The sequence below is a fragment of the Leguminivora glycinivorella genome, chromosome 11 (assembly GCF_023078275.1).
Source record: "Leguminivora glycinivorella isolate SPB_JAAS2020 chromosome 11, LegGlyc_1.1, whole genome shotgun sequence".
Classification (NCBI taxonomy): domain Eukaryota; kingdom Metazoa; phylum Arthropoda; class Insecta; order Lepidoptera; family Tortricidae; genus Leguminivora; species Leguminivora glycinivorella.
In genome coordinates, this window is record NC_062981.1 from 21,602,076 (window position 1) to 21,627,719 (window position 25,644).

Here is a 25,644-nt window from a genome sequence, read left to right on the forward strand (position 1 = left end):
GGAAATGTTCAAATGGTCATTTTATTTTTATTAGCAACAAACAGTATGCTTCATTAGGGACCATCCACACTCATAAGACGCATGTCTTGCGGCGCGCAACGGACGTCTCCGCCACGCGCGTGCCTGGGGGCGCGTCTTACGTCCTTCCTATACAAAATGTACTGAGGAGACGTTTTTGAATTACATTCAGGCGGCGTGGCGGAGACGTCCGTTCCGCGCCGCGAGACACGCGACGCCTAAGTGGAGTCGGTCCCTTAGATGTGTCGAAAAGAGTAGATGTGTATTTCAGACATATGTTTCACTTTTTCATGATACTTCCACTAGTGCAAGCAAGAGATAAGTAGGAAAGATTTTTGTCAAAAATCCGTTAAACCAAATCAAACATCATATTTATAATCATACAGCACTAGGTCTAACGATTTTTTGTATAAAATCAACCATTATGTCATCTGAAATCGTCTGAAAATGGGCACCAAAGACAAAAATTGGCGATTTCTAACATTTTCCTTGACAGGTTCACCAGATGGCGCTTCACAATCGTGAGCTAATCAACACAATTAAATAACCTTTTTAAATACCGTATTAAAACGGGTCTGGGCTAAACCCCTTATTCATAAATAAATACTGAACTGATTACATAGTTAAAAAAGTGTCCTTAAAAGTTTGTCCATTTCTCACAAATACATAAGTCAACATGACAGAAAGGGACAAAACACTTTAACTAACCAGTTCAATAACTTAACTATTTTACGAATAAGAGGGTAAGTCTTTACTTATCCTGGCCAAATAACATCTACGCTTCTCAACCATCACCTCTCCATAGTGCGTTAGACAAAAAAAGGTCAAAAAAGCTAATTCAATGTACTTTTCATTCAGTCATAAAGACAAGAGCACACATTGTGACCTTGACAACTTATGGGGCATTCCACGAAAATTGTCCCTTACGAAATACTGATACTTCTGAAAACGCTAAGCCACTTTGTGTCTGACAATCTGTCATGACTTGGTTAAAGCCTGGCCAGAAATATATGACAACGCGCCATCTTGCGGAATTTAAAAAGAACTATTTTCTTCACACTTTACTTAACTGTCACTGTCACCCCATACATCAGAATAACAGCGCCCTCTTGATAATAGCAAAGAGGATCGAGTATTATAGAGTTGAGGAGTGTCTTTTCAAAAGGGCTTATTTCCATTTTTTCTTTTTTTTAAACTATGAATGCAGTTTTTCTTAGTATAGAAAATTACGCGTTGTTTTGAGATACAAGTTTAAAAAGTCTCGCATTGATCTTTTAAAAAAAAGATATAATCAAAGTTTAGAACACATTTTGAAAAATGTGTAATGATTATTTATGTGGATAAACCAATGTATGTATTACAACAACATTCATATCAACTAACGTTAATACAAAATCCAAAAATAAAATAAAACTATTTTAAAATAATAACATTTACGCTACAAGGCCACAACAAAAGGGCTTAATTCCCAAAAGTTCGCATCAAAAGTGCTTAATTCTCAAAAACATATGGTAATTAAATATTTATTTAGGTACACATGTTACGTTTGATGTAATCATAGCATTAACGTCAACTTACAATATTACAATTTTGCAAATTAAATATTAATTTCAAAACCAATACCGTGGAATTATGTTTTTCTCGATTTCCCAAAAAAAGTTCAAAGTGGAAATAAGCCCTTTTGAAAAGACACTCCTCAGTTACTGTCAAAGTAAAATGTGTAATCACAGCGCATAGACAGCCATCTCTCGACACAAGCTTAAAACTTTTGAACCTCAGTTTTGACAATTTGGCCCATATTATCTTGATATGTGTTAAAATGTCAAATATAAATATTAGCGCCATCTAGCCGAGCGTTCCCCAGGTCCTAGGTCACCGTACCTTTTTCAGTATGGTTTTGAGGTACGTTTTTTTCTTAGACTTTATCTGTCTATACGGAGTTACATATCGTCACTACTTTGAAAAAATCTCGTATCTCACGCTGCTTCTCAAAGTTAAAACGCAGTAAGTCTGTATGCATTCCATACATACTTACTACAATTTTCTTTTCATTTGACAGACGAAGATACAAGTTTTTTTCAAAGTAGTGATGATATGTCCTTGATAATAGTCATATATTTCTGTCAGGGTATAACAAATTGGCAGTATTTTCTCGGGCTTTGATCGAAGTAGCTGCCATGAAAGGCAAAACCATTTCGTAAGGGGCATCGAGAATGCATCTTATAAAAAAAAAAACACCGTTTTACATCGAGGTAACGTTCCAGTACCTTTCACTTATTATCACAAGAGTTCTTAAAAATCTCTGTACAAAACACTCCACACTATTATCTACACACAGAGCTAGTTCGTAAGATCACTAGAGTAAAGGCTGCGGTTAGTCTTTAGTGCACCGAGTTAGGGGAGCCTTTGCCTCGGCACCGGCGGGTTTCACAAGTATGTCGATTCACCTGGAATGAAGAAACCCGGGTAAGCGTGGGGACCTTTTTGTGTGCCATGAACAGAGTGGTGATTTGGCCAAAGAAGATGTACCTTTATTAGTATTTGTGCTGTTCTCAAGCACAATGGACCACAGTGTTCCTTAAGCATAAAGGGGTGAATAAGCTTTTTCTTGTCTTTTGCGGCAGCCATTTTGTGAGTTACTTTACTAGTCTTTATTATAAAACATTATTCATTCGCAGCCGTTGTATTATGCTTCCAATTTTATCACATATCTATGTGGATAAAGTATCCGTCACATTTTGGCAAGCATATCATAAATATCAATATAATTTTCATATAATATTATTGCCGGTTTGAAATTAAAATGTTATCTCTAATTATGTTATTTATGTCTACAGATCTTTTGATCTGTCGAAATCACTGAAAAAGTTGGTATATTGATTAGCCGATCAAATTGCCAATTTGATTGTCCCATCTGGGTGCACCTTAAACCTACGGTGTAATAATAATTTGAATATCGATGAGAACGACACTGGCCAAACTGTGGCAACATTTGTTCACACTTACTTGTCAATTTGGTCCGTAGGTTTGTGGATTTTACTTTAGCTTGTATATGTGTCTCTAATATAATAGGTATAAATCAATTACACTAAATCGAAATAAAACTTTCTGATCACATGTAGTCGAAGTGCGCGAAATTTTGCTGACAAAGAAAAGTTGATTCACCCAAAGACGCTCTAACTGGTTATTCGTGTAAGAGCAAATTATATTCTTATCGTAAGCGACAAAGTCGTACATTTTACTTGCTAACGTCACGATTTTTTATTGGTATAAATGTTCTTCTTTGGTCAAATCAGGCCTTAAGAACCATGATGGTCGTGTCGCCAAAGATATATTTTTTTAAGTAAAAGTATGGCGATAAATGCGATCAACACAGATCCTTTAGTGAGATTAACGATTGTTTACTTTGACTAATTACACGTAAATATTTAAGCAAGAAAATCCAACAAATCTCACCAAATATACAACAGGCATACAATTTTTAAACGCATACTTTATAATTGTAACTTTAATAAATAAACTTAATTTTTGAAAATAAAAAATCAACAAGCAGATTAAATTTAAATTAAGGTAAAAATTATAAATACATGCGCCTAAAAACTCAATCTGTTCATGGCATAATGATGTATTTGTGCAAGCGGTGTAGCAATGAAGTTAAAACATGGGATGAAGAATTTAGTCATAAAACAATAAAGGCAAACACAACTGATATGTCCTTGTCAAGTCCTTTTTTATACGTCGGTGGCAAACAAGCATAGGTAATTAAGTTTGATATTATTTACTTAGGAGTAGTTTTAATAAAATTTATAACTTTAGTGTGACCATATTGTTTTCTTTAAACCCCTTAATTGCCAAGAGTGGCACAGAAAGCTGATCAGTTTCATGTTCTCTTCCTACCCCGTTTGGGAATAGAGGCGTGAGTGTGTATAACTTCAGTGACACATTATAAATCGTATGTCTGAGTCCCATAGAAATTTAATAATCCAAAATGATTGATAAAAGTTCACCACGTATAAAATATGTTGGTTCCTAAATTATATCGTACAATTAAATGTAGATAGATATATGAAACCAGTCAAAATGGACAAATATATTTGGACAAATCAGTTGAGTTAACCGAAATTTTAATACGTAAGTTGGTAAATAGCATTACTCAAGATCATGGTCACAAAAACGAAAGATGTTACATACATTTTAGTTAGATTTAGGTATTAGGTAAATGAATAGAGCAAGACAAAGCGAAGATATTTACCATATTACGCATTTATATACACAAAACACATCAAGAAAAAAAGCCTGTAAGAAATAACACGAGAAAAAAAAATGCAACTGAAAAATAGAACAAACAGTGAATGACAAATTTATTTGCAAACAAAACATAAATGACGTATTAATAGATTATAATAACGATATTAACTAAAGCTGACATAAAGTTGAATTTAATTTACTATTAACCATTTGTAGCTAAATCCTTTTTAAACAAGTCAAAAGCAAAATCACGCAAATAAATTCATGCACATTGAAAGCACACAATATTCACACAAAGATCACAAACGATTCGAGGTATAATTGTGTCTATCACACATATAAACATAGTCACGTATGTCTCTCATAAGCTAAGCACATAAGAATATTTCACAAATCGTAATGAAGAGACTTTTAGGCACTGGTCCCACCGCGAGCTAGTAAGCTATGAGCTATCGGCTATAGACACGAACAAAAGATAGTCACTCCCGTGTAAATAAAAGAGACGCGATGATAGCGTGAGCGAGTTATAAGTTCGTGGGCCGAATTTTTGGTAAATATTCGGTATATTCGGCAATTTTTTCAATGTTCGGCAATAATTCGGTTGCATCGCCAAATATTTACCGAATAAACAAAATAAATAACTAATGAAGATCTTACGTATTCCATTGGATAATAAGCTCCTATTTTAGTAGCTTTTTAAGGAACTGCTAAAAAGAGAGAAACCTGTGTCAAAATATAAATTTAATTGTTTTGTAAAAAAGTTAAAAAACCATAGTTTAAGAGGTGAGAAGAGTTCATAGTTGTTTTAACTAAGTTTATGTTATCCTGTAAATGATAAAAACATAGTTGTAGCAACATATATAACCACTATCAATCATTTAATAGTTTTAGTTAACATCCCTTTGAAAATTTGGCGTAACCGAATGTTCGGTTCGGTAAGAGCTGAACCGAATGTTCGGCCGAATATTCGTATTCGGCAAAGTCCATATTCGGCCCATCTCTACGATGAACTATAAATCGCTCTCTCTCTTTTATTTAAACGGGAGCGACTATCTTTTGTTCGTGTCTATAGCCGATAGCTCATAGGTTACTCGCTTTTGGTGGGACCTGTGCCTATATTAAATACAGGGTGGCCCAAAAATACGTTGACAAACGTTTGTATAATTATTTTTCTGTCCTTACACGAATGATTGTCCTACAAATTAAAATGTGAACCCTTAATAATTTTTGACCGAATAAATCGAATCGTCTTCAAAATGTCCTCCTTTTGCTTTGAAGTACATACAAACGCAAATATTAGAACAAAAAATTATCGATATGCCGCTGCACCTCTAGTATGACTTTCGTCTGACTTATTGCACTTATAATTTGTAAAATACCCTAACTTTTGTAATCATTGAGCGGTCTAGGGTTTTAAGATTGATTACAAACTATAATTTATAGTTGTAAGTAAGGTGCATTTTCGTAAGTAGGCTGAAACGTATCGAGCTTATGAATCTGGAAAAAATGTCTTTTCTCAAACATGCAATGAAATATTGTCTTTACGTTCCTTAAAATGGGCTGGGAAGTATCGCTTTTTGGGCGCAACAACTCGAGAGGACTGTAAAGGGATTTCATATTATTTTTTAGGCCTAGGCCTGCAAAGTAATTTTTTTTTATTAAATATTGTCCTTTAGAGCATTTTTATTTTATTTCATTGTATGTTTGAGAAAAGCACTATACATGCCTCGGCGTGAAAACGGATTCCCGGCCTCGTATCCCTATCCGGCCTCGCTCGCACGCTCGCTCGGCCGTATATACCCACTTGGCCGGAAATCCTCATTTTCCCGGCCTCTGATGTAATGTACTATTACACGATTGGTCTACATTACAAACCTTGCGAAATATCCATGCTAATGCTGTTGAAATATCCACAGTGGATGTAGAAATATGCAGAAATATAGGCACAAAAAATATTTTCGGTAACTTCGATATTTTGGTTTATTACAACATTATTTCCCCATTCTTTGTCAACGTAATTTTGGGCCACCCTGTAAAATAAGCATCGAAATGATACCTTAAAAAAATGTAGGATGCAAAAAAGAACGCGTTTGTACAAGTCAGCTCACTCAGAGAAACATTCCTTCCATAGTGTGATAGACACAGTTCACCTCAGGATCCCTCGTGTGCGAGGAGCCCTAGTGCATGAGTGACGGACGTACGATAAACGGTGGCAAGCGATGGACGATACGGGCCAAGCTGAGGCGAGCGGATGGGCTTGGCTTGCGGTGGCGCAGTTTGGGGCTTTCATGTTCGATTCTTTTATGAAGAATACGATTTTAAGTTTTTCTGACAATTAAATTTATTTTAAGTTTTACGTTTATCTGTGTAATCCACTAGTTCTGTTTTTCGTCCAAAAATGATTAAATTAAATCTAATTTTATTTAACTTTTAATTTATTAGATAATTTTGCACATTTATTTTACAATTTATGAAACGCTTAGAAGTTTTTCAGACAAAATATTTACGACAAAACAATATTAGGGTCTCCTACAATTGCGATAGTAATATAACGTGAGTAAACACGGTTATTGATTAAATATTTACAACAGAAAATGTTGTTACTGCGGTAGTTATATATTCGATTGACGAAGTCGCATTTATTTTAAACACCCATCGAGTGGAGATAGAGAAATAACAAGCGAATTAAGTCACACGGTGCGTAACGCCTTCCTCTCACGGACCGCCAACATTTGGCTACGCTTCCGTAACATGAGTTCTCCCGTGCCCCGTGCCGTGCAGTGAGGAGCCAGCAAACTGCGCCACGTGCACGTGTGTGAGTAGCTGTAGATGTGCGGGCGGGTACGTTACGTGTCGGGCGAGCTGGGCGTGGCGGGCGCGGGCGCGGGCGCGGGCGGCGACAGCGGCCGGTAGCGCCCCACGCGCTCCACCGGCGCGCCTGCACCACACACACGTCAGTACCACACCAATACTCTTTTACGCCGACTACTCCGACTTGGAAAAAATATAGCTCTCGTTCGGAATTCCAAATATCGAACGCAGCGATCCAAATTGAAAATATAGAACACGTAACGTTCGAAATTGAAAATATCAAACATGTAACGTTCCAAATTCAAATTATCGAACACGTAATGTTCGAAATACAAAATATAAGACGAATAACGTTCCAAATTCAAAATATAGAACGCTTAACGTTCGAAATTCCAAATATCAAACGCATAACATTCGAAATTCAAAATATCGAACGCATAACGTTCGAAATTCAAATTATTTTCTCAATAACAATAGTTTCTCAAATCAGTTGCGTCTTCAGTTGTTTTTACTCGAGAGTAGTCGAGAGCTATATATTTTTGTTCGAAGTTGGATTACACGTTTACACGGTATGAATCGATGTAAACTGGTACATTACGAGTACACAATACAAGTACAAAATGTCCCTACAGTTCGTCAACACTGAGCTTACCACCCGTAACGTACTGAAGTGACAACAAATTGTCACATTTTCTCTATCTTATTCAAATCACACACATAATTGATATTTACTTTTCAAATGTAATTACATTCAATATGAACCCAAAATGCACTTACATTAATCATCAATCAGTAAAATTACTATAATTATGGTAAGTATGCCACAAAATAGACAAAACCATTACCATAATTAATAAATTCTCACTAGCGCTTCGCTTTCAAATGTCAAATATACATTTTGCTTCCATATTGTATTCCGTAGCTGACGTCACAATATTCCCATGATAGAGACACATAGAACCACCAACACCATGAAACGAAGGAGAATTTCAGGCGTGTTTCGTTTAAAAAAGTAATTCCACAATCATAGCAAGTGTTCCACGCGATTACCATAGGCTTGTCTGCTATGTGGTTATGACTTATGACATTAGATACCAGTTTCAAAGAGAAAGCAACCCATATAAGTTCTGATTAGTTCAGAAGTTTTTAACAGGGAATAAGAACATTTCGAATGTTTTTTTTTTTCACGTCTACTTTGTGTGTAGTATGTGCAAAGCTATTTAATACAACAATATGCATTATACAGTAAGACTAAAAAGGCAAAACAATATTCCTTTCGTTGTTAGGGTAATTTTTGTATTTTTGTATTTGTATATTTGTATTTCTGTCTGTCTGTCGTAGCTCCCGAGGGGATGAACCGATTTAGATTTAGTTTTTTTTGTTGGCTTAGCCACGGTCGGGGGTTTTATAAAAATTGAATTTTTTAGGTATTTTTTATAGAACAATAATATAAATTACCAAAATAGATAAGAATAAATTATTGATTGAAATCACTGTCTTAAGAGCGCTATGACAAAAAAAGGCGATATATTGTAAAATGCACAATATTTATCGACAAAATTGTACACTTTACTCATACTAAAAGACAGTGAAAGTACTTGTTTCAGTTAGAACATCTTATTAACTGTCGGTTAAATAAAAAACATATGAAAAAAAAAGCTTTTTCAATTAGTAATGATTGTTTTTCTGATGCTCGTTTAGGAAAAACCGCGTGAAGCACAGAATTCGGAGCTCTTATTATGTACAATTTGATAAGATCACTCTCATAAATGAGGTAAATTTAAGTTCCAAATATCTTGTACTTAAGGCCCATTAAACAATATTTATCATTTAATCCTTTGAAATTGAGAAATTGAAAGTAAAACGAACTCAATTTTGTCTTGAAAATACATCGAAACAAGTGATCATTTCTCCGAAAATCTACATGTTATCGAAGTTATTTTAGTATATAAATAATCTGCACAATGTGCTTAAACTGCTGTTATCCATTTGTCGTTATAATATTTTATCATGATTTTTTGCCAATTTTTTGAAAACTAGCCTTCCTGTCGCTATTTTACCGGCGACGGACGCCTGCGATTTCAGTGCCGCGCCGGAGCTCGAGCAGGTAAGACGTATGTCACTTTGGTCTCCGAGTTTTCATCGCAAACGTCGAGAATATTTATTGTTGTGTGGGTCGGACGCCTTGTTTCTACACGGGCTATCCTCGCATTGTGTGTGTGTAAACAGCGACCAACGAATTTGATCCTAGATCCGTAAATATTTGCTTTTGTAATACTTTGTTATGTTTGAATGTTAAAGTATTACAACGTTGTGATGATAAAAATGTGAAAATTACAATACGGTCAAGATGATAAGACACATCAAGATGGTACTCGGGATCTGATGATGGAGCCAGAAGGTGGTCACCAGTACCAGTGAACCATGTAAGTAAACGACTTCGTGTTTAGGCTCGTTGGGTTCGTCTCAACAAGACCTTTGACAAGAGGTGGTACTCAGGGTCTGATGATGGAGCCAGATGGTGGTCACCAGTACCAATGAACCATATAACTAAACCCAGAGATGGGGAAATCGTAATCGATTCCGGATTACACGATTACTTGATTTTACTTTGTAATCTGACACTACTGGGTGTCAGATTACTTGTAATGTAATCAAGTGAAACGGTAAATTACCATTACATGTAAAGGAATCACTAATCATCTATACAATCATTACTATTACCAATAACTCGGAATCATAGTCGATTCAAAATAACTGAAATTATTGACTTGATTACTTTCAGATTACGAATATGTAGTACCTCAGATTGCCGACTGTCACTTTGACACAAAAGTCATCATGGGTGTCGTAAAATAGGTTTTAGGGGGTGCTGATTCCAAAATTAATGACCAATGTGGAATCTGACATTGCTGACTGTCACTTTGACACAAAAGTCGTCATGGGTGTCGTAAAATAGGTTTTAGGGGGTGCTGATTCCAAAATTAATGACCAATGTTCAATCTGACATTGCTGACTGTCACTCTGACACAAAAGTCGTCATGGGTGTCGTAAAATAGGTTTTAGGGGTGCTGATTACAAAATGAATGACCAATTTGGAATCTGACAGTGCTGACTGTCACTTTGACACAAAAGTCGTCATGGGTGTCGTAAAATAGGTTTTAGGGGGTGCTGATTCCAAAATTAATGACCAATGTGGAATCTGACATTGCTGACTGTCACTTTGACACAAAAGTCGTCATGGGTGTCGTAAAATAGGTTTTAGGAGGTGCTGATTCCAAAATTAATGACCAATGTTCAATCTGACATTGCTGACTGTCACTCTGACACAAAAGTCGTCATGGGTGTCGTAAAATAGGTTTTAGGGGTGCTGATTCCAAAATTAATGACCAATTTGGAATCTGACATTGCTGACTGTCACTTTGACACAAAAGTCGTCATGGGTGTCGTAAAATAGGTTTTAGGGGTGCTGATTCCAAAATTAATGACCAATGTGGAATCTGACATTGCTGACTGTCACTTTGACACAAAAGTCGTCATGGGTGTCGTAAAATAGGTTTTAGAGGGTGCTGATTCCAAAATTAATGACCAATGTTCAATCTGACATTGCTGACTGTCACTCTGACACAAAAGTCGTCATGGGTGTCGTAAAATAGGTTTTAAAGGGTGCTGATTCCAAAATTAATGACCAATGTTCAATCTGACATTTCTGACTGTCACTTTGACACAAAAGTCGTCATGGGTGTCGTAAAATAGGTTTTAGGGGGTGCTGATTCCAAAATTAGTGACCAATTTGGAATCTGACATTGCTGACTGTCACTTTGACACAAAAGTCGTCATGGGTGTCGTCAAATAGGTATCCGGAGGTGTTTGAAAACTAATGACCAATTTGGAATCTGACACTGTTGACTGTCACTTTGACACAAAAGTGATCATGGGTGTCTTCAAATAGGTTTTCATGGGTACTGATCTCAATATTAATGATCAATTTGGAATCTGACATTGCTGACTGTCACTTTGACATAAAAGTCGTTATGGGTGTCGTCAAATAGGTTTCCAGGGGTACTGTGCAATGTCAGGTTCCAAATCGGTCATAACTTTTTAAATCATTTCATTAATTTTGGAATCAGTACCCCTAAAAACTATTTGACTACACCCATGATTCCTTTTGTGTCAAAATGACAATTAGCACTGTGAGATTCCAAAATAGTCGTTAATTTTGGAATCAGCACCCCCGGAAACCTTTTTGACGACATCCATGACGACTTTTGTGTCAAAGTGACAGTCAGCAATGTCAAGATTCCAAATCGGTCATTAATTTTCAAATCAGCACCTCCGGAAACCTATTTGACGACACCCATGATGACTTTTGTGTCAAAGTGACAGTCAGCAATGTTAGATTCCACATTAGTCATTATTTTTGGAATCAGCACCCCTAAAACCTATTTTACGACACCCATGATGACTTTTGTGTCAAAGTGGCAGTCAGCAATGTTAGATTCCACATTGGTCATTATTTTTGGAATCAGCACCCCCTAAACCAATTCTACGACACCCATGACGACTTTTGTGTCAAAGTGACAGTCAGCAATGTCAGATTCCACATTGTTCATTAATTTTGGAATCAGCACCCCCGCAAACCTATTTGACGACACCCATGACGACTTTTGTGTCAAAGTGACAGTCAGCAATGTCAGATTCCACATTGGTCATTAATTTTGGAATCAGCACCCCCTAAAACCAATTTTACGACACCCATGACGACTTTTGTGTCAAAGTGACAGTCAGCAATGTCAGATTCCACATTGTTCATTAATTTTGGAATCAGCACCCCTAAAACCTATTTTACGACACCCATGACGACTTTTGTGTCAAAGTGACAGTCAGCAATGTCAGATTCCACATTGTTCATTAATTTTGGAATCAGCACCCCCGCAAACCTATTTGACGACACCCATGACGACTTTTGTGTCAAAGTGACAGTCAGCAATGTCAGATTCCACATTGGTCATTAATTTTGGAATCAGCACCCCCTAAAACCTATTTTACGACACCCATGATGACTTTTGTGTCAAAGTGACAGTCAGCAATGTCAGATTCCAAATCGGTCATTAATTTTTAAATCAGCACACCTGAAAACCTATACTCGTGGTATATGCACTTGAAATGTGAAAGTGAAAATGCTAGAATGACATGTAAACCACGAAGTTGTATAGTCATATTGTTCATTGGTATTGGTGACCACCATCTGGCTCCATCATCAGACCCTGAGCACCACCTTGAAGTAATTAGAATTGTATTTGTCTTATTTTATCATCATATTAATATATACTTTACTCTCATACTTATCATATAACAAAAGCAAATATTTGGGATGGGATCTACTTTTATAATTATTACTTTAATTTTTTAAATAAATTTTAACATAATTGATATTATTTCGCGCTATATTCTCGTATTTTCGTACAAAATAATGTTTATTAGAAACCAAAAGTTTATATCGAGATAGTAGATTGTGGTTGTTATCAAAATTCCATAGAAAGGATCAAGATTGTTTTGTCCATTATTGTAGTGCGAGCGAGTGATAAGACGTGCTAGAAAGGGTCGGCATATTGGGCTCGCGCGGCGGGTAAAATACCTAATTTCGCCCGACGCCGAAATGTTATAACGCTCTTAAACAAAAATATATGAAACAACATCAACTGGCATGTTTTAGAATGTTTTTAATGGAAGGGATTCTATTCAAGTCTAACTTTATAAGGAAGCACTTTCTCGCTTAGAAAGAAGAACATCTCATTATTTGACAACTGGCCATTAGTAAGTGCGATAGAGACAGCCTGATGTTTTATCATTTATCGCACGACCATAATTGCCTGCCTGGTCTGACCTAGTCGGTATAAAGTATGTGTATATCTTCGACTAGTATCCATATCATAAGCTTCGTTTACTTTGGGGATAGGTAAATCTATGTCCTTTAGTATGTATGTATGTATTATTTTGCCTCTTTAGCTTCCGCTCCCGTCTGAAATATCGTTATCGGTTCAAGAGATCAATCGTTGCGAGACGAATCAACGCCCACCTCCCAAGAAATAACTGTGTACTATATACATTAAATTTGTAACTAAACCGAAATTAGTTTAAATGACGCACGTCATGACACAACAATATGTACAAATTCATTTAATAGAGTATAAAAATGTATACAGGTGTTTATTTAATCACATGCAATAATATACAAGTCCTAAAACCAAATTTGGTTTCTATATTTATATTTTTCGTCCGGAGCGGAGCGGGTGACCGTGTGTCAACCCTATGCAGCGTCCACTCAGGACAGTCGTATGAGCTTCAATCGTTTGACACGCACGCCGCACGCCCCGCCCCGCTAAACGCCCAATATGAGCGTCCACGAGGGCCGCACACTAACAATTGAGAGCCGAAGAAGGCTCGATCCGTTTAAAACTCGAGGCTCTATTTTCAAGTGGACACTGTCAATCGTTTTTGACGATCATACTCTCGATATAGACTTAAAAATGTACAAATAGTTTAATACATTCACTAGCTATCCCTATTCTTCTTTTTGTCGAATTTTCCGCTAAACTCTCGCCAGGAGGCGCGCACGTCGCCGAGCGCGCGGCTCGCCCTGCGCGGCGCCGCGGCCGCGCCGGGGTGCTTGGGTGACACGTGCTGCGTGTTTACACCCAGCGTGTTCGTGTGTGTGTCCAGACAATGGAGCGCGTCCATGCCGGCCAATTTGTCCACATGCTGAAGCGTGTTTACACCTTTTAGTGTGTCCATATTATGAATCCTATCCACCTCATAGTGTGTATCGATACTACCGACCCTATCTATATTTCGGATCGCTTCGACACTTTGGACCGCTAGACTCCGAACCTTATCTGCATTACGGAGCTCACCCGCGGCGGCGAGTTCGTGTAGTCGTTCTAACTCGTCATTATTGCGGATCGCTTTCAGTTTGTTCAAATCGTGTGGCGCGACAACACCCGATGCGAGGAGCCGTGTTCGCGCATCAGTGTCACTCCGAAGCTTATGCAGACCATGCGTCGCGTCCACACCGACGTTCATCAGGTGTAAGGTAGTGTGCGGTGCGACAACACCGGATGCGAGCTGTGTTCGCATAGCAGTGTCACTCCTCTGCTTGTCCGGGTGGTGTGGTGCGACACCACACGAAGCGAGGCTCGGTGTTCGCACAGTAGTGTCACTCCTCTGGTTGTCCGGGTGGTGTGGTGCGACACCACACGAAGTGATGCTCGGTGTTCGCACAGCAGTGTCACTCCTCTGCTCGTCCGGGTGGTGTGGTGCTCGGCTCGGTGTGCGCGTGTCCACGCGTGGGTTCCTGGGGTGGTGGTGGGGGTGGTGCTCACCGGAGTCCCAGTGCTCGTCGGGCTCGGTGTCGGGCTCGGAGCAGGAGGAGGCGGTGGAGGAGCGCGGCGAGGAGGCGGGGGGGCGCGCGGCGCCGGGGAAGGTGGAGGTGACGGGCAGCTTCTGCACGATCAGCTCCACCTGCACATCAAATACATCTTCTTAACTGAAACCTTAAACAAAAGACACTATAGACTAGACAGCCAAATAATAATACCACTACCTAACGAGATGGTCACATACAAATTATAATAAGAGTGACAGAGAGCAAAATGTTATTTTTTGTCTTTGTCATAGTTTCAGTTTTCCGCCGCTGCCACAAACGAGTTTGTGGCAAAGAAATAATACGTGCCTTGTCAAGCTTATTATCCACCCAAATTACGTAGGTTGTTTATGGTAAAGTGTCAGCCATTTTTAAAGTACTTCTTAAATTCGCTCCATTATTCTATATCTGTCCCTTACGGGTGTACGCTTACGTAAAGTCTATAGTATCCTTCGTCTGAGACTGAAACAGATACCATACACGAAAGAAAAAGCCGAAATAAACTAACCACAAAATTAAAATTTTGAAAAAACCCCCGACCGCGACATAGTAGACCGATTTTCATGAAACATGGCTAAGAACACTCCCGACTTACTCAGCTTTCAGACAAAAAAAAACTATATCCAAATCGGTTCATCCGTTCGGGAGCTACGATGCCACAGACAGACAAACAGACACACACACACACACAGACAGACACGTCAAACTTATAACATCCCGTCGTTTTTGCTTCGGGGGTTAAAAAAGCGCTGTTGGCCAAACGGTAAGAGCGTGCGACCTTCCATCTTTGGAACGGAAGGTCAAAAGGCAGTCGCTTTCGTAAAACTCGTGCCTACGCCAAATCTTGGGATCGGTTGTCACAGCGAACCCCAGGCTCGCATGAGCCGTATCGAATGCCGGGATGACGCAGGCGAATGCCATCCACAGAGAACCTCCTATAGAGTAGAAATCTTGTATATTTTGTGCGCGATACGAGTCGCCAGTGTTTGGGGTGCGAGGAGCGGGCGGGGAATGTGTTAAGCGCGCTGTGATTGGCCGTTTCAAGGACGGCGGGCAGTCGCGCCAGATGAAAAGGGACAGAAGTATGACTGTCCCTCTACTGACGCGTAAGTGGCCAATGTAAGTTGACCTATGCCGGCTCTGAATAAATTATAAATATGACTTATTTGTGGAATGTAATGCCGTCTGTTTTTAAATTTGAGCTTCTTGTTACCTTTCCACACCATTTCACACTACAGGTGGACATCTTTAAGGCATCAAAATACCCTTTTCCAATTTTTTTGTGCGAAAAACACGCGCTGCTTTCGGGTCTGTTACTTGGTCGATACTGATCGGGCACGGCGAGCGCCCGCGCTTATATCAGTGCAAATACTAGGAAGGCTGGCCACTGCGAGTCGTCTTGTAATAGATGTCTATAGGGGTTGGTCTGTGATGCCATCAAATTATACACGACGATATGGATAACAAAATAAAACAAAACTAATCGATCTTAATCGATTGAAACTTGATCTACAAATAAAACATAAATTAAAAGTTTTCCTTCCGATTTCTCACCTTAAAATCTTCGCTATATAATTTATGCTGTTTGTCTTTATGTGCGTCATCCAACTGCCATTTGTTTAACGTCAGCTTGAACGTCTCCAAATTCGAACCTGGAACATGAAATGCACACTAAATAAATCATCAATCATATTTTCTCCATAAACTCTTATCAGATCGATTTACAAGACCATCAATAGCGTAAATAAAAATATTTATAAATAATTACTTCCTGGTTCATCTCCTTCAGACACTTACTAAATTACTATTTGTTTTGTGTAGCCACATTGCTTACCCTCAGTTCGGCCCGCGGTCTCGAGTGTTTGGCGGCCTATCAGGGGCGCTCCGGGTTTTCGGTCCTACGTGAGCTCGGCCTACTATGTACTATGGCCCATAGTAGTCTATGGGGGTTATTGTAAAAGTGTCTTGAAGAGCTCACGTCGGGCTTTCGGCCTCTGGACAAGATTTGAGGAGAATAGTGTGGGAATGCTGTCAGGACTTTATTTGGAGTGTGTGAGGTCTACTGTTACTGCTGGTGACACTGTTACTAGTGTATACTGTTACTGCTCGTGTACACTGTTACTGCTGGTGTATACTGTTACTGCCGGTCTATACGGTTACTGCTCGTGTATACTGTTACTGCTGGTGTATACTGTTACTGCCGGTGTATACTGTTACTGCTGGTGTATACTGTTACTGCCGGTGTATACTGACCGTCGTCGGGCTCCACGCGCACGGCGTCCAGCCCGGCGGCCAGGAAGAATGTGTTGAACCAGAAGTGGAACAGCTTCTCCTTGCGCATGTACACCTTGGGCTTGGAGCACACGTCCACTCGCACGTCGCCCCACATGGGCGTGCAGTGTGTGAGGGCTACTGACACCGCTGTGGGGCCGCGGCGGACTTCGTGGCAGCCTGCTGGGGCCTGAAAACAAAAATACATATTTGTCAGTAACTGTCACTAGTGTTCAGTTGCCAATGTGTTGACGATCGGTCTGGCGTAGTTGGTAGTGACCCTGCCTGCCGAGCCGCGGTCCCGGGTTCGAATCCCGGTAAGGGCATTTATTTGTGTGAGGAGCACACATATTTGTTCCTGAGTCATGGATGTTTTCTATGTATATGAGTATATATTTATCAATATAAGTATGTATATCGTCGCCTAGCACCCATAGCACAAGCTTTACTTAGTTTGGGGCTAGGTTGATCTGTGTAAGGTGTCCCCAATATTTAATCCGTTTCCATAGTTTTATTTCATGAGTAACTATCGCGGTAACCGAAGACAATACCTTATAACAGGCTTAAAACACGAGTGTCGAAACAATATGTAATTGTCACCTAATTGTACATTAAGTATGTACTTTGTATTAGAAACAATAGAAAATGACGGGTAGTTGTCGCGGCTGAAATACCATCGCGGTATTTCTTTGCATCAGGAGAGTTACCTGATGTCTCCTCTGAAATCCTGCACGTCTCGCATTCTGTAGCGCTGACGTCCTTAACTTTATGTCTGGGAATTATTGAAATAATTCAAATACAACTTTCTAAATTTTTGTTCACATTCTTTAGATATCATATTCATTATTTATTCTCACATTTTTTCATATGACGCACAGGTTATTGTAGCTAATAGTTGAAATAGCAACCAAATATCGATTCAGGGTTCACTAAAGGCATTAGAATCCTGTTTCCTAAATTAACTTTCAAGTAACGAATAAAATCACCTTTTAGAAAGCGGTAGCCTTCCATACGTGAACCTTAGTTGTAAAGTATAGAGGATGGGAATTCTGTACACTCTCTTACCTTCAGCGGCGGGCTGGCCTGCGATACAGTAAGGTCCAGCGAACATTGCTCGCCATTCAGCATGGGTGGCGGTGACATAACTTCAGTCGCTGTATATTTAGACGAAGTATAGACGGGTGGGAATTCTGTACACTCTCTTACCTTCAGCGGCGGACTGGCCTGCGATGGCTGCGATACAGTGAGGTCCAGCGAACATTGCTCGCCATTCAGCATGGGTGGCGGTGACATAACTTTAGTCGCTGTATATTTAGACGAAGTATAGACGGGTGGGAATTCTGTACACTCTCTTACCTTCAGCGGCGCGCTGGCCTGCGATACAGTAAGGTCCAGCGAACACTGTCCACCATTCAACATGGGTGGCGGTGACATAACTTCAATCGCTGTATATTTAGACGAAGTATAGACTCCCCATCCTTACCTACGGAGCACAGACTTGGTCTTTGACAAAAATTCAAAAATCCAAACTCAAGGTTTGTCAGCGAGCCATGGAGCGTAGTATTCTGAACGTGAAGTTAATCGATCGCATTAAAAATACAATACTACGCTCCAAAACTGGGATTACAGACGTAGCTAACACTGCCGCCAAGCTCAAATGGAATTGGGCAGGACACGTTTGCCGGATGCCGGATGACCTGTGGGCAAAAACAGCCACCCGTTGGTTGCCACAAATTACAAGGCCAAGGGGTAGACCACCTCAAAGATGGCGGGACGAACTCGAGGCCTTTGAGACACACTGGTGGGAGGCTTCCGAGGATAGGGATACGTGGAAGAGTAAGAGGGAGGCCTTTGCCCAGCAGTGGGACAATGTGGGCTAATAATAATAATAATAGACGGGTGGGAATTCTGTACACTCTCTTACCTTCAGCAGCAAACTGGCCTGCGATACAGTAAGGTCCAGCGAACATTATCCACCATTCAGCATGGGTGGCGGTAACATAACTTTAGTCGCTGTATATTTAGACGAAGTATAGACGGGTGGGAATTCTGTACACTCTCTTACCTTCAGCGGCGGACTGGCCTGCGATACAGTAAGGTCCAGCGAACATTGTCCACCATTCAGCATGGGTGGCGGTGACATAACTTTAGTCGCTGTATATTTAGACGAAGTATAGACGGGTGGGAATTCTGTACACTCTCTTACCTTCAGCGGCGGACTGGCCTACGATACAGTAAGGTCCAGCGAACATTGCTCGCCATTCAGCATGGGTGGCGGTGACATAACTTTAGTCGCTGTATATTTAGACGAAGTATAGACGGGTGGGAATTCTGTACACTCTCTTACCTTCAGCGGCGCGCTGGCCTGGGATACAGTAAGCTCCAACGAACATTGTCCACCGTTCAGCATGGGTGGCGGTGACATAACTTTAGTCGCTGTATATTTAGACGAAGTATAAACGGGTGGGAATTCTGTACACTCTCTTACCTTCAGCGGCGGGCTGGCTTGCGATACAGTAAGGTCCAGCGAACATTGTCCACCGTTCAGCATGGGTGGCGGTGACATAACTTTAGTCGCTGTATATTTATTTAGACGAAGTATAGACGGGTGGGAATTCTGTACACTCTTACCTTCAGCGGCGGGCTGGCCTGGGATGGGATACAGTAAGCTCCAGCGAACATTTCCCACCATTCAACATGGGTGGCGGTGACATAACTTTAGTCGCTGTATATTTATTTAGACGAAGTATAGACGGGTGGGAATTCTGTACACTCTCTTACCTTCAGCGGCGGACTGGCCTGCGATACAGTAAGGTCCAGCGAACATTGCTCGCCATTCAGCATGGGTGGCGGTGACATAACTTTAGTCGCTGTATATTTAGACGAAGTATAGACGGGTGGGAATTCTGTACACTCTCTTACCTTCAGCGGCGGGCTGGCTTGCGATACAGTAAGGTCCAGCGAACATTGCTCGCCATTCAGAATGGGTGGCGGTGACATAACTTCAGTCGCTGTATATTTAGTTTAGACGAAGTATAGACGGGTGGGAATTCTGTACACTCTTACCTTCAGCGGTGGACTGGCCTGCAACACAGTAAGCTCCAACGAACATTTCCCACCATTCAACATGGGTGGCGGTGACATAACTTCAGTCGCTGTATATTTAGTTTAGACGAAGTATAGACGGGTGGGAATTCTGTACACTCTCTTACCTTCAGCGGCGGACTGGCCTGCGATGGCTGCGATACAGTAAGGTCCAGCGAACATTGCTCGCCATTCAGCATTGGTGGCGGTGACATAACTTTAGTCGCTGTATATTTAGACGAAGTATACGAGGGCCGATTGATAAGTATCCGAATCGAAAAGGAAAACTCAGAGTTATTTGAATAAAACGATTTTATTTTTCAACATAGGTTCCTCCTAGCTCAATAAACTTTGACCAACGCTTCTCTAATTCCATAATTCCGTTTTTATAGAAGCTTCTGTCAAGACCCTGAAAATAGCCCTTAATGGCGTCAATGACTTCAGAGTTATTCAAAATTTTTTGTTTCCCTAGCCACTTTTTCAAATTTGGAAACAAATGGAAATCGCAGGGGGCCAAGTCAGGCGAATAAGGCCAGTGCGGCAGTATTTCGAGGCGTAATTCTTGAATTTCTGACATCGCAACTTTTGCAGTGTGAACCGCTGCGTTAGCGTGGTGGAATAAGATTTTTTTCTTATCTAAGTGGGGTCTTTCTTGTCCGACTACATCGCTCAGCTTTTGCAACAAGTTTGCATAATATTGGCCGTTTATTGTTCTTCCCTTTTCAAGATAATCTACGTAAATAACACCTTTACCATCCCAAAAAACGGTTGCCATTACTTTTTCAGCGGACAAGGTCGTCTCTGCCTTCTTTGGGGCGGGTTCACCCCTTTTTGTCCACTGCTTGGATTGCTCTTTAGTTTCCGGCGTATAGTGGTGGATCCAAGTCTCATCGACCGTTATGAAACGACGAAGAGATTCTTTAGGATTCTGTCTAAAGATTTGCAAACTCTCTTTAGAAATATTCACTCGGTGTTTCATAGGCTGGTCATTCGAAAACCGCGGCACCCATTTAGCACAAAGCTTTTTCATAGACAAATGCTCATGCAGTATATTAAAAACACGTTCTAACGAAATATTTACAATCTCTGCTATCTCCCGAAGTTTTAATCGACGGTCCCCCAATACAATGTTTTTTATTTTAGAGACTATTTCTGGGGTTGATACCTCATTTGGTCTTCCACTACGGGGAGCATCATTGAAGCTCTGTCGTCCTCGTTTGAAATCCACGACCCATGTGTGAACAGTGCTCAACGATGGCGAAGAACCCCCTAACACACGATCCAGCTTTGTTTTAATTTGAGATGCTGTTCTTCCTTTTAAAAAATAAAAATGTATAACAGCACGAACCTCCGTTTTCACCATTTTCACGAAAATTGACGACTTTTCAATTCACATGAGATTATTCTATTAACGAAACAACTATTATCTCATGAAATTACATTTATCAGAATCGTAAAAGATCGCAGATGACGTATATAAAAGTTTTTGGTTAATTTATTTTTTTAAATATGGTTTCGGATTGTTTTCAACCAGCCCTCGTAGACGGGTGGGAATTCTGTACACTCTCTTACCTTCAGCGGCGGGCTGGCTTGCGATACAGTAAGGTCCAGCGAACATTGCTCGCCATTCAGCATGGGTGGCGGTGACATAACTTTAGTCGCTGTATATTTAGACGAAGTATAGACGGGTGGGAATTCTGTACACTCTCTTACCTTCAGCGGCGGGCTGGCCTGTGATACAGTAAGGTCCAGCGAACATTGCTCGCCATTCAGCATGGGTGGCGGTGACATAACTTTAGTCGCTGTATATTTAGACGAAGTATAGACGGGTGGGAATTCTGTACACTCTCTTACCTTCAGCGGCGGGCTGGCCTGTGATACAGTAAGGTCCAGCGAACATTGCTCGCCATTCAGCATGGGTGGCGGTGACATAACTTTAGTCGCTGTATATTTAGACGAAGTATAGACGGGTGGGAATTCTGTACACTCTCTTACCTTCAGCGGCGGGCTGGCCTGTGATACAGTAAGGTCCAGCGAACATTGCTCGCCATTCAGCATGGGTGGCGGTGACATAACTTCAGTCGCTGTATATTTAGACGAAGTATAGACGGGTGGGAATTCTGTACACTCTCTTACCTTCAGCGGCGGGCTAGCCTGGAATACAATAAGCTCCAGCGAACATTGTCCACCATTCAGCATGGGTGGCGGTGACATAACTTCAGTCGCTGTATATTTAGACGAAGTATAGACGGGTGGGAATTCTTTACATTCTCTTACCTTCAGTGGTGGACTGGCTTGCGACACAGTAAGCTCCAGCGAACATTGTCCACCATTCAGCATGGGTGGAGGCGACATTATTAGTTCCCGAATGTGGACTTTAGTCGCCGTGTATGTGAGACGGGAGCGGACGAGCGCAGCGAAGTATTCTACGTAGCGCCGCTGCGAAGGTATCGTTACGCCTGGAAATATTATGATTACGATTAGTTGTCATTCTGATTTAGTTTTGTATGTGTGTTTGGTGACTATAGTCACCATGAGGTATAAAGGAGCGGTAAATATGAATAAATATCTGAAGAAAGACTTTATTATGAAGACAAAAGCTTACTTTGATTTTTGAGCAGCATGGCCATTGAAATATTTGATTTGACATTAAATCTCTGATGACTACTCTGGTGCATAGACACACGCGTTACCTTCAATTAAGTAGTGGGCCGATTTTCATGAAACATGGTTAAGAACACTCCCGATTAACTCAGCTTTCAGACAAAAAAAAAACTAAATCTAAATCGGTTCATCCGTTCGAGAGCTACGATGCCACAGACAGACAGGCAGACAGACAAACAGACAGACAGACAGACAGACACGTCAAACTTATAACACCCCGTCGTTTTTGCGTCGGGGGTTAAAAAATAGGAAGGAAAATCATTTCGAACTACATCTGTACAATACAATATAATACTCTTTATTGCACACCTCACACAGTTTACAAATAATGCACAGGGAACACAAAAAAAATAATCAAACAGAGGTAACAACATGCGGTCTTATCAATAAGAGCGATCTCTTCTAGACAAGTGACAACCTTCATTAATTTTTTTCTCTTTTTTTAATGAATGTAATAAACGTCCAAAATAAGCCTTTAGTAGGCGAATTTAAATAAAACTGATGTTTCTTGAAGTAGTGAGGCACCTAAAAGACATTGCCATTTACTTAGGCTGGCCCCGATTACGCCATCTGCCCACAACGACACATTGTAACAGAAATGCACATGGCGGACAAGGAATACTGAATATTGCCATCTGGCTTACATTGAAACCTCAACTTGCTTAAATTAATATATGTATAGGATACCGTTTATCTGAAGAATTTGGCATGAAGATATTATGGCCAGCTACTGACTGCAGGCTTGCTTGAAATTATTTGTATTATGTTATGTGTGTTTTGACGACCGGTCTGGCGCAGTCGGTAGTGACCCTGCCTGCTACGCCGCGGTCCCGGGTTCGAATCCCGGTAAAGGCATTTATTTGTGTGATGAGCACAGATATTTATTCCTGAGTCATGGATGTTTTCTATGTATATAACTATTTATATATTATATATATCGTTGTCTGAGAACCCACAACACAAGCCTTGAGCTTACCGTGGGCCTCAGCCAATCTGTGTAAGAATGTCCTATAATATTTATATTTATTTATATTTATATCAGGATTGAAATCTTTGTACTGTTTACGGGCATTTTCAGAATTTGGGACCCCCCAATTAGCGTAAGTCGTTAACAAAAATTAACTCACTGTCAGTTTTGTGACGATAATTAAGTAAAAACTTTCAATAAAAATATTGTTTTTGTGTTAATTACATAAACTTTAAGCTATAATCTACATTCGGAATGTGAAAAAAGTAAATTTTGAGACAGATTTTTATGCTTAATTGTCGTCACAAAACTGACAGCTAGTTCATTTTTGTTAACAAGCCCTTACTCCAAAAAATTAAAATTTTGAAAATACCCCTGACCGCGGTACAGTGGACCGAATTTCAAGAATAATGGCTAAGAACACTCCCGACTAACTCAGCTTTCAGACAAAGAAAAACTAAATCTGAATCGGTTCATCCGTTCGGGAGCTACGATGCCACAGACAGACACACAAACAGACAGACAGACAGACAAACAGACAGACAGACAGACAGACACATCAAACTTATAACACCCCGTCGTTTTTGCGTCGGGGGTTAAAAATAGGAACTAATCAGTTCAGTAGTTCGAAGCAAATTGGCGGTGTCAGAAAACACACAGGTAATCTTATAAGCGTTTCTTTTTGGAGTTTCGAACCTTAAAAAAAATCGATAGCCTAAGTAGTTCTCGAAATATATTGTAATGTGACAGACAGACAGACGGACGGAGTCGAATCCTAAAATGGGTGATTGATAGGGTATTTGACAAGCATTTTTTTTTCATTTTGAGGTACAAAATCTTTAAAATATTAAAAATAAATGTGTGTTACCTTTTTCGTCATGCGTCCGTCTCGTCCCGTAGAACCTGAGCGCCTCGTCCGCGGTCGCCTTTTGCTGGCTGTACAGGAGGTAGCAGCATATCATGGTGCCTGAAAACAGTACGGTCCGCATAAACACACAACGCACAATATCGTCAACACTGAATACTGTAATCATACCCTAGACATGTCGTCACACCTCGGACACTGGCGATCAAATATATGAAAGAGGCGCGTTCCTAGCACACAGTCTAAGCTCGTGTAGGTGAACGCGTGCTATGCTTGTATGAGTGAGATATTACTGGTCGACTGTTCGCGTTTTTGACAGGCGGTAACTGTGAGGTAACCGAGAGGGTGGGCGGCACTTTCAGCGGGGAGCGGGAGTGGCCATACTGTACGATAGTACTCTTTATTATACTGTGATGTCGTAGACTGATGATAAGGTGACACTCTACTGAGAGAAAGGCAAAGGCAACAAGACATATCGTAACTACTTTTAAAAAAACTTGTATCTTCGTCTGTCAATGAAAAGAAAATTGTAGTAAGTATGTATGGAATGCTTATAGACTTACTGCGTTTTAACTTTGAGAAGCAGCGTGAGATACGAGATTTTTTCAAAGTAGTGACGAAATGTACCTCAGTACTATACTGAAAAAGGTACGGTGGCCTAGATGGTATTACACCTTTGGGGTACGCTCAGCTAGATGGCGCTAATATTAATATTTAACATTTTAACACATATCAAGCTAAGAATATGGGCCAAATTGTGAAAACTGAGGTTCAAAAGTTTTAAGCCTGAGTCAAGAGATGGCAGTGATTACACATTTTACTTCGACAGTAACTCTCTATAATACTCGATCCTCATTGGTAATAATAACAATATCCCAGGGATAGTGGGCGGAGTCTTCCAATGTTTAAATATTGGATCTGAACCTAGTAGAACGGGTAAGGCCATTCAGCGATTACTTTGTTAGTGTGTTGGTGTATTTAGTTTAGTTACGTTTAGTACCGAGTATTTATTTACACATGGTGCAAGACTGAATGGGTGCCGAAATCTAGATGATAGGACCAGTTTTCAAAGTTTTTAAAAGAACTAAAGGTTTATAATATTGTTTTTCTACTCGTCGACTGTAATCTGTCAATTAGGACACCACATACTAAACTATAAGTGCTAACTTTTCAGTGTTGGATACTCTATGGCAGTTCCGAATCAACTATAATATCTCATTATAGTTGACTTTAGTTACATACATACATACATACAATCACGCCTGTATCCCATGAAGGGGTAGGCAGAGCACA

At 40.2% G+C, this 25,644-nt stretch overlaps 1 protein-coding gene across 3 annotated transcripts in view; it reads right to left on the minus strand.

Annotated features, from left to right (window-relative positions):
• Positions 1 to 2,063: 2,063 nt before the first annotated feature.
• LOC125231027 (phosphatidylinositol 3,4,5-trisphosphate 3-phosphatase and dual-specificity protein phosphatase PTEN) overlaps positions 2,064 to 25,644 on the minus strand; it is an 85,878-nt gene continuing 62,297 nt past the window's right edge. Inside the window, exons 4-10 of one of the 3 annotated variants that reach the window (XM_048136366.1) lie at positions 24,355 to 24,453; positions 22,133 to 22,314; positions 16,754 to 16,961; positions 16,055 to 16,152; positions 14,460 to 14,598; positions 7,117 to 7,204; positions 2,064 to 2,465 (exon numbers count right to left, since the gene is read on the minus strand). In XM_048136366.1, the coding sequence (XP_047992323.1) occupies positions 2,462 to 2,465; positions 7,117 to 7,204; positions 14,460 to 14,598; positions 16,055 to 16,152; positions 16,754 to 16,961; positions 22,133 to 22,314; positions 24,355 to 24,453 (818 nt within the window). In that variant the 3' untranslated portion in view covers positions 2,064 to 2,461. Of the gene's footprint in view, positions 2,466 to 7,111; positions 7,205 to 14,459; positions 14,599 to 16,054; positions 16,153 to 16,753; positions 16,962 to 22,132; positions 22,315 to 24,354; positions 24,454 to 25,644 lie in introns of all 3 variants that reach the window. The other 2 variants (XM_048136365.1, XM_048136368.1) reach the window with 2 other exon arrangements.